The 17,139-nt window shown below is 43.2% G+C and overlaps 1 protein-coding gene across 2 annotated transcripts in view; it reads left to right on the top strand.

Annotated features, from left to right (window-relative positions):
- Kiaa0040 (KIAA0040 ortholog) overlaps positions 1-14,896 on the top strand; it is a 36,031-nt gene extending 21,135 nt beyond the window's left edge. The window contains exons 2-3 of one of the 2 annotated variants that reach the window (XM_048356671.1): positions 9,120-9,307; positions 13,642-14,896. In XM_048356671.1, coding sequence (XP_048212628.1) covers positions 13,750-14,046 — 297 coding nt within the window. In that variant the 5' untranslated portion in view covers positions 9,120-9,307; positions 13,642-13,749 and the 3' untranslated portion in view covers positions 14,047-14,896. The remainder of the gene's footprint in view (positions 1-9,119; positions 9,308-13,641) is intronic. The other variant, XM_048356670.1, reaches the window with a different exon arrangement.
- Positions 14,897-17,139: the final 2,243 nt, after the last annotated feature.

The raw sequence follows: 17,139 nt of genomic DNA on the forward strand, positions 1-17,139 counted from the left end.
TGTGTTAAATATGGCTCCTGAACTGCCAGTGAGTATTCTTCCTACTCAAAGTAGTTTCATGCCTTTGGGGACCCGTCTATCACCTGTTGTCATATATGATAATCATATACTCTTCTGCTATGTTTTGTCCTATTAAAATGTGAGCTCAGGGCTGGGAATATGGTCTAGTGGTAGAGTGCTTGCCTCATATACATGAAGCCCTGGGTTTGATTTCTCAGCACCACATATATAGAAAAAGCCAGAAGTAGTGCTCTGGCTCAAGTGGCAGAGCGCTAGCCTTGAACAAAAAGAAACCAGTGATAGTGCTCAGGCCCTGTGTTCAAGCCCCAGGACTGGCAAAAAAAAAAAACAACACTAAAATGTGAGCTCATCTGGGTGCTGGTGGCTTGTGCCTGTTGTCCTAGCTACTCAAGAGGCTGAGATCTGAAGATGGCAGTTCAAAGACCACCGGGGCAGGAAAGTCTGTGAGACTCTTACCTCCAATTAACCCCCAGGAAACTGGAAGTGATGCTGTAAGTGGTACAACGCTAGCCTTGAATGAAAAGGCTCAGAGACAGCACCTAGGCCCTGAGTTCAAGCCCTGTGACTGGGGAGGGTGGGGGAGGTGACATACGATCAGGGTGTGGCACACACAGAAGATTTCACAAAGCAGATTTCACCAATTAGTAGATGAGACATTGGGTGAGTTCCACATCATCCTAAAAGGAAAGATTCAAACACTGAAATTCTTGACCTGGTGGCTGCGTAGCTGAGCAGCTCCAGCAGGATTCTTGTGCAAAGAACTAGATTCACACCTCCTCCGGCCATTGAGTGGTTGCATGGCTTTCACCAAACTTCTTATTCTCTGATGGCCTCCTTGTCTACACCCTGGGGATATAAAGGCCTACCTTTAGTTGCTGACTAAGTCCTTGTCTGAAAAGCCTTGATCACATACAGAGTTGAGCCCTTAGTATAAACTCAACAAATGGTGGCTTTTGTTTTAACAGATCGGTCCGTTTTTCTATGAAAGGTGATAAGACATTTGCCAGCCCTCTGTGTGGAAGCTTTGGCCTTCTGAAGTATCTAAGTCAAAGAGGCAGGTCAAAGGAAAACAACTGAGCATTCTTGCTGAAACCAAGAGGAGAAAGCTGATAGCAAAGAGCAAAACAAGGCTCCCCTAAGAAATAAGACCCTGGAGGGCAGGAAGGCTGAATGAGGGCAGGAGCCGAGGTTAGGAATGAATAGAAATAAAGGAAGACAGAGAGAGCCAAACGTGTCTGCCCTGGTTCTCTTGGAGTTGGAAACCTGCCCTTTCGACCAATTTAGTGAAACATTGATCAAACCATGGTTACTACAAAATGACAACAGAAGAATGTTCTTCCTTTCACTCACTATGAAGCACATAATATACATGGGTAGATTTGTCAAGGCAATTTTGAGTACCTACTGTGTGAAATTTACTACATTATCTCACTTATTCCACCCCAAAATGCATTCATTTATTCAGCCATTCACCCACTCATTTAGCAAATACTGCCAGTCCCCATTCTACCAGGCATGATGCCAAATTCTAAGGGTAAAATGATACAGCACGTGGATAAAACACCTTACCCTCTGAGCAGTATGCTTACTGTTAGGAAGCGAAACTCAAAGGCCTTACACAAATGTTTTCAAGCCCTTTACCAAATTGATGGTCAAGGCAAAATTCTTTTTTTTTTTTTTTTTTTGGCCAGTCCTGGGCCTTGGACTCAGGGCCTGAGCACCATCCCTGGCTTCTTCCTGCTCAAGGCTAGCACTCTGCCACCTGAGCCACAGCGCCCCTTCTGGCCGTTTTCCATATATGTGGTGCTGGGGAATCGGACAGAGAGCTTCATGTGTAGGAGGCAAGCACTCTTGCCACTAGGCCATATTCCCAGCCCCTAGGCAAAATTCTTAACTACAAATTTTTTATTTTATGAAAACGAACATTTGCAAATTGCTTAAAGATCTCAGAAAAAACAAATATGGGGAAGTTGCTGACTTGCTGACAGACCACAAATACTGTATTGGATCCTCTTTAGCACCATTGGAATTTTCTGGAAATCAAAGGACTCATGTTTTCTAGTAATTATGCTTATGGGTAAGCCAAAAGGGACTCATTATTCTCAGAGTTTATGGCATGAACCCTTCGGAGACTGTGTAATTAGGGACAAAAGAGATAAAGGAAGGAAAGAGGGCAGGGGAAAGGGGAAAGAAATAAAGGAATTGGACATTCCAGACATTCTGTTATTCCATAATAGAAAATCAAAGAGAAAAGTGAAAACCTATTAAGCTTTCTTACTGTTCTTTAAACACACTCTATTTTCTGGTATCATCTTTGAGAGAAAAGAGAGCATCTTTTACTTTCTCTGTATGCCTAGCATAGCTTAATTAATACTTGATTGATTGAAAGATTGACTCATTTAAACCTGAAGTGAAATGGAGCTTTTTAATTTTCTTTTCTGCTGAACCTGAAATAGAGCATACAGTAATTAGAAAAGAATTCCTTTTTATCGGAAAGTTCCAGGTACAATGGTTTCTTTGTAACCCAGTAGAAGCAAAGTAGATGATTATTTAGGAACTGATAAAATGCACCCCACTCCCTACTGCCTTTGTGATAAGGAGCTTTTCTTGATCATTACTTCCCACTCAAGTAGTTATGTGGCTAGAGGATCTGGCTCGACAATGCTAAATGAGTGAGCAATTATTATCCAAGTCCAGTCACAGCTGTGACCAATGGCCACTTTCTATACCCTTCCCTGCTCCTGCTCTTTCTTTCCCAGTGACCTGCCTTGACTGACTGGTGTCTATTTAAGATCTCACTTTTTTTCAAGAGGCCTAGGTTAACTTCATTCATTCATGTGCAAGACTCTGGGAATCCCCAACAAAACAGACACGCAATGGCCCTATTCTCATGGACTTTGTATTCCAGTCGAGAAAGGAAGGCTTTAAACGTGTATACTACCATGACCAGGGCATTGTAAGTGAGTGAGATTTTCAGAATGGAAAGAACTACTAAAGCAATATGACATAATGGCATGGTAGAGGTTGACTGGGTTAGAAAAAGCTTATTGTTAAAGTTACCTCGAAGGAAATACGAATGGAACTGCATCTGAGCTGAGACCTGAATATTGTAAACTATTCATAACAAGACCTGAGAACATATGTACCAGGCAAAGAGATGAACAAGGTTTTGAGCAAGTGTATAGCTACAAAGTAGGGGCTGCCAAGACAGTGAGTCCAAAAGGAAGGCACACGATACAAGGTTAGAAAAGGAAGCAGGGAGCAGCTGATGGAGACAGAGGCCAGATGACAGCACTAGGGGAGGAGATAATGGAGACAGAGGCCAGATGACAGCACTAGGGGAGGAGATGATGGAGACAGAGGCCAGATGACAGCACTAGGGAAGGAGATGATGCAGGCAGAGAACAGACGGTTGCACCAGTGGATCAGGTGATGGAGGCAGTGTGAAGATGATGCCACCAGAGGTAAGATGATAGAGGCAAGGAACAGATAATAGAAGTGAGGGACAGATGATAGAATTAGAGACCAGATCATGGAGGCAGTGGACAGATGGTGGCACCAGGGAGCCGAAAATAAAGGGAGGGGGCAAATGATAGAGGCAGGAGACAGATGGAATAACCTGGAGACAGATTATTGGACACTTGTGGGACATGATAAGAACTTAGGTTTTTTATTTCTGGTGACAGAAGGCATGGGGCATAAGCTATTGTTGGGAACAACATCATCTGTTCATGTAGAGAGAATGGAGTGGTGAGCTAGCCAGAGACATGGGGAGAAGAGACTGGGTATGGAATGTGTTTTGGAGATCAAAATATATGAGATTAGCTGATGGGATGGGAGGTGGGGATAAGTAAAGGAGAGAGGCAAAGATACATGGTCATTCTTCTGCTCAAACCAAGTGTTAAAAGAATGTATCCACTTGTTAAATATTTATTAGCACTTATTATATGGTAGGTACAAAGCTAGACCTTCCGGTCACACAGAAGAATGATAATCACCACAGAGCCCATAGTGAGTGTAAAAAACAAGTCAACAAGTGTAAGAGAAAATGCGTGCATATATATATACATATCTATTCACATATATCCCTTTATAACTCTTTATTTTCTACTAATATTTCAAAAGAAACAAGTAATTATAATATGAGATCAGAGCTCTGGTAGTTAATTGCCTCTATGGACATTCAGAAAAGGAAGAAATTGGTTCAGGGAGGGAATGCAGGAGACCTTGCAAGAAGGCTTGAATGCTGAAGGGGCCTCTGGGCAAATGGGTAGAGGGGGAAAGGTGAGAGCACAACCCTGGCAGATGGAATTCTGCAAAGCCTGGCAATGGAAGAGAGCAGGGAGCTTGAGGGGACTTGGAAAAGTGAAGGGGTGACAATGGAGGGAATAAATGAATCTGAGATGACCAAAGAGCCAGATCACAAGATGCCTGTCCTCTTAGCTAACAAGTTGAGATTATCATGGAAGTTATACACACACACACACACACACACACACACACACACACACACACACACAATTAAGTAGGGGCGTAGGATCCCATTTAGATTAGATTAGAAAAATGAATCGAAGGAAGGAAGACTAGAGATCCGCTTGAGGACTTGGACAATGGCTTTGAAAAAGGGAGCAGATCTACATCTCGGGGTCCTTTCTCTGCCTTTCCACATCCCACCCTCATTCCCACAGGGCTCAAAATCACCTGCTTCACTAAGCCCTGCTTCACCTGCAAGGCTGACCCTAGTCCAGCTCCACTGCTTCCTCTCCCCTCCCCTACCCCAGCCTCCGCACTTTCTGTTCCTGCCACCAGAGGGCCCTGTTCTTCACTCTTGGCACCACTGGATTCCGTTCCCCTCAAATCTCAGCTCAGTTCCTTCTGCAAAGGTCACTTTCATTATCTCCTTTAGAGCAGTAAGGACACACCTAGGTTTGTGAGCTTGTTTGCTGTCTTCTCCCTGTAGAAAGTAAGCAGCTTTCAGACATCTGTCATGTTTATGACTATATCTGAAGTGCCTGGGACAAGAACTGACATGTGCTAGGAAGTCACTGAATACATGAGCAGGAGGAAAGGAGGAGGGAGGGAAGACAAAAGGACAGGGTGGTATAGAAGTGATACAGGAGTCTTGAGTCCCATTCCGCATGATAGGATGAGGTCTGGGGAGAAGATGAAGAGATGTGTCAAACCGCTTATAATTCTGCCTCTCAGTGGTGCTTTATGTACATTTCATTCTGAAGTGATTGCTTTGAGGAATAATGATAAATGAAATAATTTTGAAACAGTCTCCTTACTGAAGTAAAACTGGAAAGGGGGAGAAATGCCTGTTAAAGGAGTGAAAACATGACTCCAATGAAAGACATGACTACAGAATCATCTTAAATATGGAAAAGTTTCTTTATACAAAATTATCATTTGTTAAGGAGTAATCCATGGATACCTATTTTGGCCAGTGTATTTGTTTAAAGCCAAATCATCAGGCCTCACAAGAATTGCCAGGCTAGGTTCTACGGCAACCTACCTACTTAATTTTCACAGCACCATGTTATTATCACATCCATTTTAAAATGAGAAAACTAAGGCCCATACAAAGTGATTAACCTTAACGGTGAATGTGTAACTGAGCCAGTATTTGGACCAGGATATTGGATCCTAGAACCACAGCTCTGATGCACTGAGCGTAAACATCTCTTGAGCCAAAGCTGCTCTAAAGGGAATTGCTGAACCTATTCCACCTTGGTGGCAAGCATTGCAAGCATGAGCTTTTTGGATCACTTGATTTGGTCATGTTAGACTAGTTGATAATAGCACAAAACCCCAACTCACCCGACTAAGGCTTATTTCTTATTCATTGTACTACTGGTTGTGTTCCTGGGTGGGGGAGCACTGCTCTATACAACACTTGGGATTACCTTCATCTCTGCTCTCTCTGGAGTCCTTCCCTGGATCTCCTGCTGAATGAGGAGAAGATCTTGATTCCCCACTTGAACCCATGGCCTCACAGAAATAGAATAGGGCTGAGAAGGGTTTTCTAGGTGGTGCCCAGAAGAAAACCATGAGACTCTTGCAAAGCACTATCTAGATACTAAATTTTAAGGACATTCATAGGGGATCCCTGGAAGGAAGGTGAGTTAAAGGAACTTGGCATTGGCTCTGGCTTTGTCTTCCGGCTGAGTGACCTCCAGCAAAAATTCCTAGATTTCTCATCAATAAATTAAAGGAATTCGATCAGGTAACCCATCTCCAGGTTCTTCTAATTCAGAATGTCCATTATAATACAGAGCCATAGATATCTTAGCCATTTCTCTATTTGTGCTTTTGTTCAAAATTACTACTATAATTAGAACATCAAAAATACTATCTATTTTCCTTTGACAATATCTAGCTGTACATCATATTTTCATATTCCAAGGGGGGGAGAGTTTGCAGTCTTTATCAGGACTAGTTATTTGAAGTAATTAAATAAATTAAGGGAACTATAGAAACGTATTCTGTAATGCCAAGAGCCAGGTTTAGGTAATAAATTAATGTCCTACAAGCAGAATATTTTCCATGATCTGACAATTTTTGTACAACACAGTACTTACACTGATTAGAGGGCATCTGAGCATGTCAGGTTACCAAGGTAAACCCCAGCACAAAAATATATATCCAGAGCAGCCAAGTTAATAGCTACCAAGGAGGATCCACCCTTTGCCCTCCTAGACAGAGCCCATCAGACTCAAAAGCATGTGATATTATCATAGCCATAGGATTTTTGCAAGAAAGGGCAGCGCCAGAGCTGAGACAAGGTTTAGATAGGCAGAGTGGAGAGGCCTGGATATTAATAAATTTATGAAACACCAAGGGAGATAGCTTGAGTCAGACAGAGAGAGAGAGAGAGAGAGGGAGGGAGGGACTATTTGCTGGGATTATTTTAAGAAAAAAGATGCATATGTATACAGAGAAAGCATATGCATTTAGGTATAGATGAAGCTAGAGAGAGAGAGGAGATATAGATTTAGCATATAGATATATTCTGAAACTCTACATATCTATATGTATCTACCATAATAAATGGTATATGTAGACATTATAATGTAGATATATTATCTATAGATAGTATATGTAGTCTATCCATCTATCTAGAGAGAAAGAGAGAGAGCCCTTTGGCTAAGAGTGCTTCTACCCACTCCCAGTGAACACGTGACGTGGGTCATGAGTCTCACCCTCCTGTCATCAATGTCACCTGACTACCATTTTCCCCGAACAACTGAAATCACTTCCCATTTTTGCCTCTCCAACCTCTTCTTTCACCCCAATAGCAGTGTTCCTCATAGTTCCTTGACTAGATCTCCTCCTTGCTTACCCCCACAGCAATCACAGCACACACCACCCTTTAACAAGGCTTCCAAGGTCATGTGGGTATGAGTGGGCATACCTGCTCCATGTCACCCACACTCCTTCCCGCCCACTGCTATGATCAGCCACTCTATTCTTTTATGTTCTTTTTTTAACAGAAGCCATGGATCCAATGGTTCATCTGACTAAAACACCAATAAGCATATTATTTCCCCATAACCAAACTTTTGGGAACACTTAATAGTGAATTAGCAGTTAAACTCTTTGCTGTACACATAGAGACACTTCACCTGAAAAGGTACCTGAGGATTGAAGTGAAACATGCCAAGCAAAGCACCTTACTTGAAAATGTTTTAAAATAAGCTGATCTTATGTTTGAAGGATTTGCAGGCTCCTCTGACAGTGTTTTTGCTGTTTTGTTCAGATCTTAGCTCAGTCATCTCTACTTAGAGCTTCCCTGACCTCTCTGATGGTTCCCTGTTATACTCTTGCAAGGCATCATGGGTGTCTTATTAATAGCACTTACATAACTGTTCTATATATCCATCCATATGGTTCTCTGATAAATGTCACTTTCCACACTAGACTTTGAGCACTATCAATAAAGGATCTAATTTGCTTTTTCCCAGTCAGTCCCTAGAACAGTTCCCAGCACATAGTGGATGCTCATACATCATTTCCCAGTGAAAACACAGACATCTTGTCTTTCCTCTTCATCACCTCCTCTTAATCCTATCCAGACAGAATCAGTTTCCCTCTCTGCTGCTCTGCTCCCGAAGCCCCTACACAGAACCTGACTACAGGACTCACAACCCTGCACTGCTATTTTTACTTCTCGTCCTTACTAGACTGGGAGGGCCAGACTGCACAGGGCCAGACACATTGTGAGTGTTGAGCAAATGTTTACAACAATGCATTGTGACTGTGCCCACTCGGAAAGCAGCTGGTCCGTGTTGTCTGATTGCACTGGGGAAAAAAATAATGCTGGAGGAAACTCTCCAGGGCAGGCCATTGTGGATCTGTGTGTAGAGATAAACCTCTCCCTGTCCCCAGCCTATAATTCAGTCCCTCATTCAACCCAGGGCTCCTGAGCTCAGTCATCTGTTCCACTTGCTTTTACAATACTTCTTGAACCTGAAAGTCATCCAGAAACATTGACTGTTACAAACCTAAGTTCCTATGCCTATCCTAAATCTCCTGACTTGGGGTCTATAGGAGCCCAGGAATTTGTAACTTTAATTCCCTGAGTAACTCTTCCTGGGCAGTAGTACATCCTGCTATCTTCTGGGATCTATAGGTAGAGGAAATAGAGTGAACAAATCAGAACATGCAATGAAAGTATCAAGATTTCCAAGGAGAAATCTTATCCTCTTCATCTTTAGGATAGTCCTGCCTACCTACCATGAGATTGGCAGGTCCAGTGGAAGAATCTAAATTCAAACACAGACCTGAATCTCTCACTACACCATTTGGTGTGCCTTGTGAGGTTGGACTTAAGAGGTAATTAGGTCCTTCATGGTCCGTATCATTAGTATTTCTAAAAGCAGCCATTTAGTATGATACAGACACTATTCTAAAGCTTTGTACAGAACACACAGAAACAAGGAGAAGCTGGTGCACAGTGGAATGCTGGACCCCTTTCTTGGCAACCTCGGGCAAGAATGCTAGTTGCAGAAGCAGGATTCGACCCTGCAGCATCTTGGGGCTCTTCAGAGATCTGATCAGGTCTTCCTGGGGAATGACCTGCCTCTGTGTATTCCCAGGAGTCCCAAAGGCTGGGGAAGGCTGAGGAAGTCTGGGGCCTGCAAACAGCTAGTCATTCTCTTCAAGCTTCACCTGAGGGCTCAGCAAGCCTCCAGACAGGGACTGATGCTCCACTGTTACCCTTCTGCATCCTGTCCCTGGGTGCGAGAGTCTGGAATTCAGCAACAGACCAGCAGTCAAGCCACAAGCGAGAAAGGCTGTCATAAAGCCCTTTTCATTTGATGGGGTTAGAGGCCTGTGGTTCTTTGGCCATGACAAATAGAACTGGAAGTGAGGAATGTGTAGAACAAAAGCTCAAGGCTAGAATTAGTCTGTTATTTGGAGATAACTCATTATGTTATGGATTATGTCTAGGGAAGTATATTACAGTTTACAAAATGCATGAACTATACTGAGCCTTTCTAATCCTCACACCATCATTAAAAGGGAAGCCTATTAGCTTCATTTTGTAGCTAAGGTTCAATAACTTGTCAAGGTCATATGGGTGGATCCGGGGCTCAAGGCCGGGTCCATCACTGTTTCCCTTCAACAACTCACACACAGGCAGAGAGAAGCTTATGTGGGAAAACAATGAATGAGTGACCCTCCCCAGCAAAATACCACAGAGAATGGGAAGGGAACTTTTCCCCTCCTTTTCTCTTCACTTATCCCCACAACCACAGACAGGCAGTGGAAGTTGATTGTCACCTATTGTTAGTTTCACAAGAATAATGAATTACATTTCAAACAGTGTCACTGATACTTGAAAGCCAACAAAAGGACAAGGGCTCCCAGGGTGTATTTGAGGGCTCAGGGCCCATAGAAGCGCTTTTAATTCATGCCACCAAGGAGAGATTTGATGGGTTCCTGGAAATGCTAATAATGCAAAGCTCATAAATACTAATGAAACATTATAGATTAACAAAGCTTACCAAGTCACCTAGAGGGGGACCCAGAAGAGAAAACTTAGATTAAAAAATATATATAAAGAATACCTTTTAATCGAATTTTCCCCAGACTGGGTTCCCAAATGTTAATGAATACTCGCTTTGGCTTTGTGGAGCATCAACTCTAATAAGCACCTTTAGGAATGCAAAAGTGAGTTATTGACTTAGCTTGAGAAGAAAGCTATTTATTCAAAGGCTCTTTTAGGTGCCAAGGGATGGATGAGTTTAAGACAAAGGTGGGAGGGGCAGGAGGGCCTGGGACATGGAGATAAATACATAATTCAAATGCATGATTCTATTTTAACCAACTAAGCAATCTAAGTTGAAATTTGCTTATTATATTTGTCTTTTACGACTTGATCATTCAGTAATAATAACTCCCTCGGGATATACAAGGTCTCATGATGTCAAACTATACCTCTGTAACTCACTGCTGAATCCACAACATTTTCAACACAAAGTGTGGCACATATAAGTGTGTCCAATAAATGTTCATTAAATGCAATGAAATCCCTTTCCCCTGTATCACTAATGTAAGATAATAAAAATGCTCCTTAAAAATTTTCTAAAAGCTCTCCTAAAACATTTTTCTAGTGCTTCTTCAGATCTTGTGATCCTTTCTTAAAAGACAACCCTAATCACAATGTTGTGTTATAAACTCACCTCATCTCTACTGTGGTCACAAGTCACACCTCTAGTTTATTTTTCCATTTTTCCCCTAGCCCATCCTGAGTCTCAGGTTCATGTTCTAGAGGTTTTTCTTCCAGGAGAAAAAAAGACCTCTTGCTTTTCTGTCAAAACCTTTCTTAACTTTCAAGGGCCTCCTTGAGTGGCTCTATGTTCATGAAAATAGTCAAATCTTCTCCACAGCTCAATGTCCTTCCTCTTTCTCTCTGGCAGATTCTGGGTGTGGTCTCCCCACAAGGACCAGCCTCACCTTGATACAGGGTAGTTTATGATTCATTGCAATGGTAGTGTCACTGATGTGAGTCACAGAAATACAGTGAAAGGAGCAGTTCATCCCAGGCAGACCATGTGTGACTTCCAATTAGAGACAATCACCCAGTCTTCTTGCAAGAAAGCAGGAAAAAAAAGAACCATTCTACACAAGCCCAAAAATACTGAGCCCCACAAGGCCAAAGCTAAGGCAGAGGTCATAGCAAGGGAAAAAGGGAAATCCAAAAGAAAGGCAGGTAGTATGAGGCGATCTCTGAAGGTGGTTATAAGCCCACCATGGATTGCTTTTCTCTCCAGGAGCCCAGAGGCAGATCCATGCCATGGTGGTTTCCAGGCCCTCAGAGGGTCTTGGGCACAGTCTCCGGCAAAGGGATTGGCTTCCCAGAGCACTTTGCTTTGTTGTGTGTTGAATTTCCATTGGAGCAGCCATATGCTTTCTATAAATGTGCACTTAAGCAGGACATAGATTTTCTTTTAACCATTTGGGAAGTGTCTAACAATGGGAAACAAATCTCTTTGCCGGCCTTCCTACAATAGCCTGGGATAAATGTTTAAGTCAGTCTGGGGAATAGCCAAGGATTGTAAGATTTAGCAACCTCTGGGCTGCTTGCCAAAAATGGGTTAACTCCATACTAAGGAACAGGAGGAACAACACCCATAAAATGCTCACTCCTTAGAAGTCTGGACCCAAACATCACAGGATGAGTCAGGCCAGCACTGCCAAAGCTCATGTAGTCGGTGCCTCCATCACTTCAGCTGTGGGTCAGGGAGGAAGGTAACAGTACTCACTTCATGATGTCATAATACAGGTTAAATGAGTGAGTAGATTTTAAAGTGCCTAGAGCCATGCCTGGCATAAGAAGTGCTTAGTAAAAGTTAGCTCAATTGCTATTTTCTTCTTACATTATTGCAGCTTCTATGGATCAAAGGGCACATTAGTCAATGCCCATTTGTACAATGTAAATAATGTCGGTGGAGGTGGGGCCACATACCACCCAATCAAGGTGAAGCTCTTGCAGGGCTTGGATAGATGGATAAGACATATCTACAACATATTATTCAGATTTAAATCTCCAAGGACCACCCCTGGGGTACCATGTATAACATATCCCCAGGAGGGCCTCACCTTTATGCTCAAGTACAAGAAACAGAATCAAACCTGAACCAACCTGAATTCTGTTTGTTTTGTTTTTTGTCAGTCCTGGGGCTTGAACTCAGGACCTGAGCACTGTCCCTGGCTTCTTTTTGCTCAAGGCTAGCACTCTACCACTTGAGCCACAGCGCCACTTCTGGCTTTTTCTGTTTATGCGGTGCTGAGGAATTGAATCTAGGGCTTCATGCATGCAAGGCAAGCACTCTACCACTAGGCCATATTCCCAGCCCCCAACCTGAATTCTGGACCAAGAGTCCCATAGTGTTTCTGTCCATCCTGTTGTTTTATTAGAAAGGATAAAATTCCTCTAGATAGTTGGGAGGCTGAGACTGGAGGGACATGAGTCCAAGGCCTCCCTGGACAATATCATGCGATCTCATTTGAAGAAAAATAAAAACCAAGTATGTGAAGGTGATTAGCAAAATATCAAACAGAATACAATATAAACTAGAATCCTTATCGCCCTTAGCTCCTCCACTTGTCCAGGGTCTTTGGAAGGGTGATGGGACCTTTACACAGAAATCTAGTTGTTGGCTGAAGCTCTGGGTGGCCTCAGTCATGTCACTTCAGCACTCTAGACCTCAACTTTGTCATCGTTCAGCGAGTTTGGTCAAGATGGTCTCTAACATCTTCAGCCTGCAAAGCATTGCCTCATTGGTATTTGGGTGGAGGAATGTATAGAGGCCAAGAGGTAAAACAGTTGCTTAGTGCAAGAACAAGAGAGTACTCCTCACAGCACATTGAGCTCAGAACAGGTTCCCAGGCATGTCAGTTTCCAAGTCATGACAAGGCTCCCTCCCAACCCCCTCTGAAGAAAGGCAAAGACCTGGGAATATTTGCTAAAGACAAAGAGAACAGAGGAAAAGAAAGAAATAGAAAGCAGAAAGAGAGGTACCCAAGTGGGATGCAAGAAGAACAGATGTGGAAGAGGGAAGCAAGCCAGTGTACATTAAGAGGAGGCCCAAGTCCTCTGCCATAGGCTGTGAGACAAAGACCTTTCACCTGGCCCTCAACTTAAGCATTGGTTAGCACTGAACAAGCTATGTTCATAGATCTCTACCATGGGGAGTATGTGTTCAGACCTTCAGGTAAGCATCATCAGATAAAAGATTGAGAAGTGCCACAGTGGGGGGGTTGGGGGCAGGGAGGGTACGGGATATAGGAAGCCAACTCCTAACCAGAATGCTGGATGTACACATTGACTCATTTTTCTAACAGCCAATAATCACCTACTATGTGCCAGACCTGATTGAATATTAATTCTTATGTCCTAAACCCAAAAATTTGTGTGTACATAGAACTAGTTAATGCTCATTGGCTAAATACATTCATTTATCTTGTTGATTGAATCGCAATATGACTTCTGTGAACTCTGTGGAAATCTTCCATTCCTTCCCCTTTCTAAGTATAATATGTATGATGTTATGAAACTTTTAGGCTAGTCCCTCTGCAATGTTCTTGAACTGTCTGTTTTGATCTCTTTAGGTGCTATTGGTGGCATGCCCAAACCCCAAATATAAAGAGGAATAAATTCTGAGGCCAAGGCAACAAGGCTTGCTACAGAGCTGAGAACCCTCTAGCCCCACAAGCACCATGAAGAAACTCCGTTCCTTCTTCATTGCTATCTGGGACACCATTCTGACCAAACACCAAGAGGGCATCTTCAACACCATCTGCCTGGCTGTGCTCCTGGCTCTGCCACTCCTGGTGATCCTCACACTCCTTTTCATCTGTTGTCACTGCTGCTGGAGCCAGCCAAGCAAGAGTAGTCAACAGCCAGAGCGAAACAAAAGGAAGAAGAAGAAGAAGAAGAAAGATGAGGAAGATCTCTGGATCTCTGCTCAGCCCAAGCTTCTTCAGATGGAGAAGAGGCCATCACTGCCTATCTAATGAAGTGGGAAGAAGCATCCTCCTCCTGTGGCCAAGCTACCTTCCAACCACACAGAGACTAGGGAGAAGGAATCCCAGAATAGACATACTCCCTCCCACTGACTACTCACCCAAAGAACCAATCTCAGACTCGAGGGTCCAAATGGAGAGGTGCACATGATCAATCCCTGCACTGTCTTGGCAGCTATGCATCCAATAGCAATGCTCTGCTACATATCCAGGTGTGTGTTGCCCTTTTCTCTGGCCTACTCCATGCACAAAAGCACAAAGTGCTGACCCATGCATCTTACATGACTATCAAATATACACACCTACCCATCACACATATGCAAAAATTCAGACAACAGGCACATGGGCAGGTTCACCAAATGGCCTTCGAATATATACTTTAAGAAAAGTAGTATATTAAACACACTTGAAGAAATGAGAAGGCATGGCCCAATCTAGACACAGAGACACAATTCTGTAGCAAGGTGAGACCCCTATGCACTCTCTATACCAAATGCCACTTTGCCGCCTGCACATGTGTGCTTTTCTGTTCTTACACCTACATAGTCTTTTACTGGAAATACATTAAGGCATTCCAGAAATCCATAGAGTCCCTACTCTGGCATATACTGATACAAGCACACCAAATTCCTGTGTTTCTGACCTCTTACCTTTGCCTGAAAGTTTAAAATAAGATAGATGGAAATTCATTGACAGCTCTTTGCCTGCATCTCACGACAAGGTTCTCATTTCCACTGACAGGTGTTTAATGGGGTCTGAGATCTCTCTGGGATGCTACATCCTAACCACTCAACAAGATGTCCTTTTCCAAGCATGAACAAACAGCAGTGACTGCTAAAAAGAAAATCTATGGAAACCCATCCATTTCAGTGGGGGTACACTGGTGTACCTGGGCAATGTAGGCACAGTTAGAAGGGTAAGGAGAGGCTACACCTGAGCTAAGTATCTTTTGTGTAACCAAAGGTTTTTCAGTCAAGAAGGAATTAAGATAATCACCAGGACAGCCTCAAAGAAGGCAGAGTGGGAATGACTCTCAAGGTAGCAATGGTGCATGGTATGTTGCAGGTGGGATGCAAAAGGAATAGCTTAAGTAAAAGGAGGAAGCTATAAAAATGTTTACTACTATTTTAAAGCTCAGGCAAGTGTCACGCACAGTAGGTACTTAGAATTGTGGTTGTTATTGGAAATACGATAACATTAAGAGTAAATGTGTCATACCTCACTGATTCCCCCCAAGTGACCTTCTCTTCAAAGAGACCCTCACCAATTGCTGGACGGATGGAACTAGTTATTAAGACCAAGGTCAAGTTGCTACCTGTTCCCTGAAGTGTGTGAGGCTGTGTAAACATGTTCTGCACTGAGCTGAGAAGAGCTTTTCCACACCAGGCTGAGGGTGGCCGAGTTAATCCACTTACATGATGAACTGTCAGGTATTTTGATCAAAGTGTGACCATGTTATGAAGATGGATAATTCCCACCTTGGAAATGGGTTCTTCCTAACTGTTCGCTTTCAGATCTACGGGGGAGCTCTCTTGAAATAGTTTCCCATGGAGGCTGCTCTAGACAAATCACTGTTTAGCTAGTAAAAACATGGTTAAAAATTATAGTTACAGAAGCAAAACCCTTAAATTCATGGTAGAATATACTCTATTTGCCAAACAGGCAGCCATCTGATTCTCCAAGCCCTTGGAAGTGGGAAGCATTAGGTAGTGACTTTTGCACCAAGGTCTCCTAATATACCATATGAATCATAATTTAGGCCAATGTGTATTTTAGAGTCACTCATGTTCTCACCCTACATACCTCTAAAACCCCTAAGGTACTTGGGCTCTCTACCCATAAACCCATTGACCAGAGAAAGAAGCGTTGAGGCTGCACTTCCTTGTTACTTAGAGCACAGCTTGTGGAGCCTCTGACTGCCCCCTGCATGTCATGGGATAATCAGCCATCTTCCCACATCATATGCTCCTCACCAGGATGATTTTCCCTTCCTATCTGCACCCCTGAGTCCCCATCCCTACCCTCCACCCCAGAATGAATGGCTTTGGAAAGATAAGAGGCTGATAACAGGATAGAATGTCAATTATGATCTAAGAGGGTGGATCCTCTGGATCAGGGACCATTCAAGGGACATGGTTTCCATAGCAACTGGCTGCTGGCTTGAATTAAGACAGCAATCAGTTGTCATTGCCACAAGGCTTCTGTCTTCAGGCATAGCATTCCCACTGCCCTCTAATTGAATAGACTTGCACCAGCTCTAAGTATAAAATACCCAGAAACTTCTCAGTGGTTCTCATAGCCTGGGATCCAGGAGACCTGACCCCAATAGGTCTTCAATTTCCCAGCAGGCAGCTTTCATGGAGTGTTAGGATGGGGTGGGGTTTGGGATGATCCCTCATCCTGTAGCTGGGTAATGGGAGCACGGAGTTAGAAGTAAAAGGGGGCTTCCCTCTTTCCTTCCCACTTCATTCCATCTTCCTCTTTCATTCTGTATGCATTCCCTCTTCTCCCTGACCAGCTCCATGCCTTTCTTCCTCTCTGTGTTCTCTCCTTCCTAATTTCTGTCCCAGGACTGCCACTGGCACTTGGGAAACTCTCAGGATCTGCTCCTACTTGGCTCATTCAGGGATACTTAGTTAATGGGGTATAAAAAGATAAAGGATTCCTAAAGAAGGGGCCTCCTAAGCCACACAGGCTCAGAGAAGAGGTCTCCCCCAGCCTGGATTTCTGGTCAGCCTGTCACATTCAGACACAGTCAAAGGAAATATTTTCTACCTTGTTTAATGGATTTGCCTTATTTTTATTTCTTGGGAGGAGAAACAAAAAAACAAAGGGCAGTCACTTTTTCAAGAATAATATATAAGTGATCCAAGTTGTACAGTATTTGTCAGTATTTTTTCTGTAAAATTCAAAAACACACAAACAAGAACAATGTATTTAAATAAATATTTTGCAACTGAAAGGCTGTGCCTGGCCCCCTGACTTCCTGGAGTCAGTTACTGCCTCCACATTCGGTGGGATTCATCCAGTCACCACTTGGCAATGAGGTCTGCAGGAACTCTCCCTCCCCACACAGAAGGCCCA

Source organism: Perognathus longimembris, chromosome 11 (assembly GCF_023159225.1).
Source record: "Perognathus longimembris pacificus isolate PPM17 chromosome 11, ASM2315922v1, whole genome shotgun sequence".
Lineage (NCBI taxonomy): Eukaryota > Metazoa > Chordata > Mammalia > Rodentia > Heteromyidae > Perognathus > Perognathus longimembris.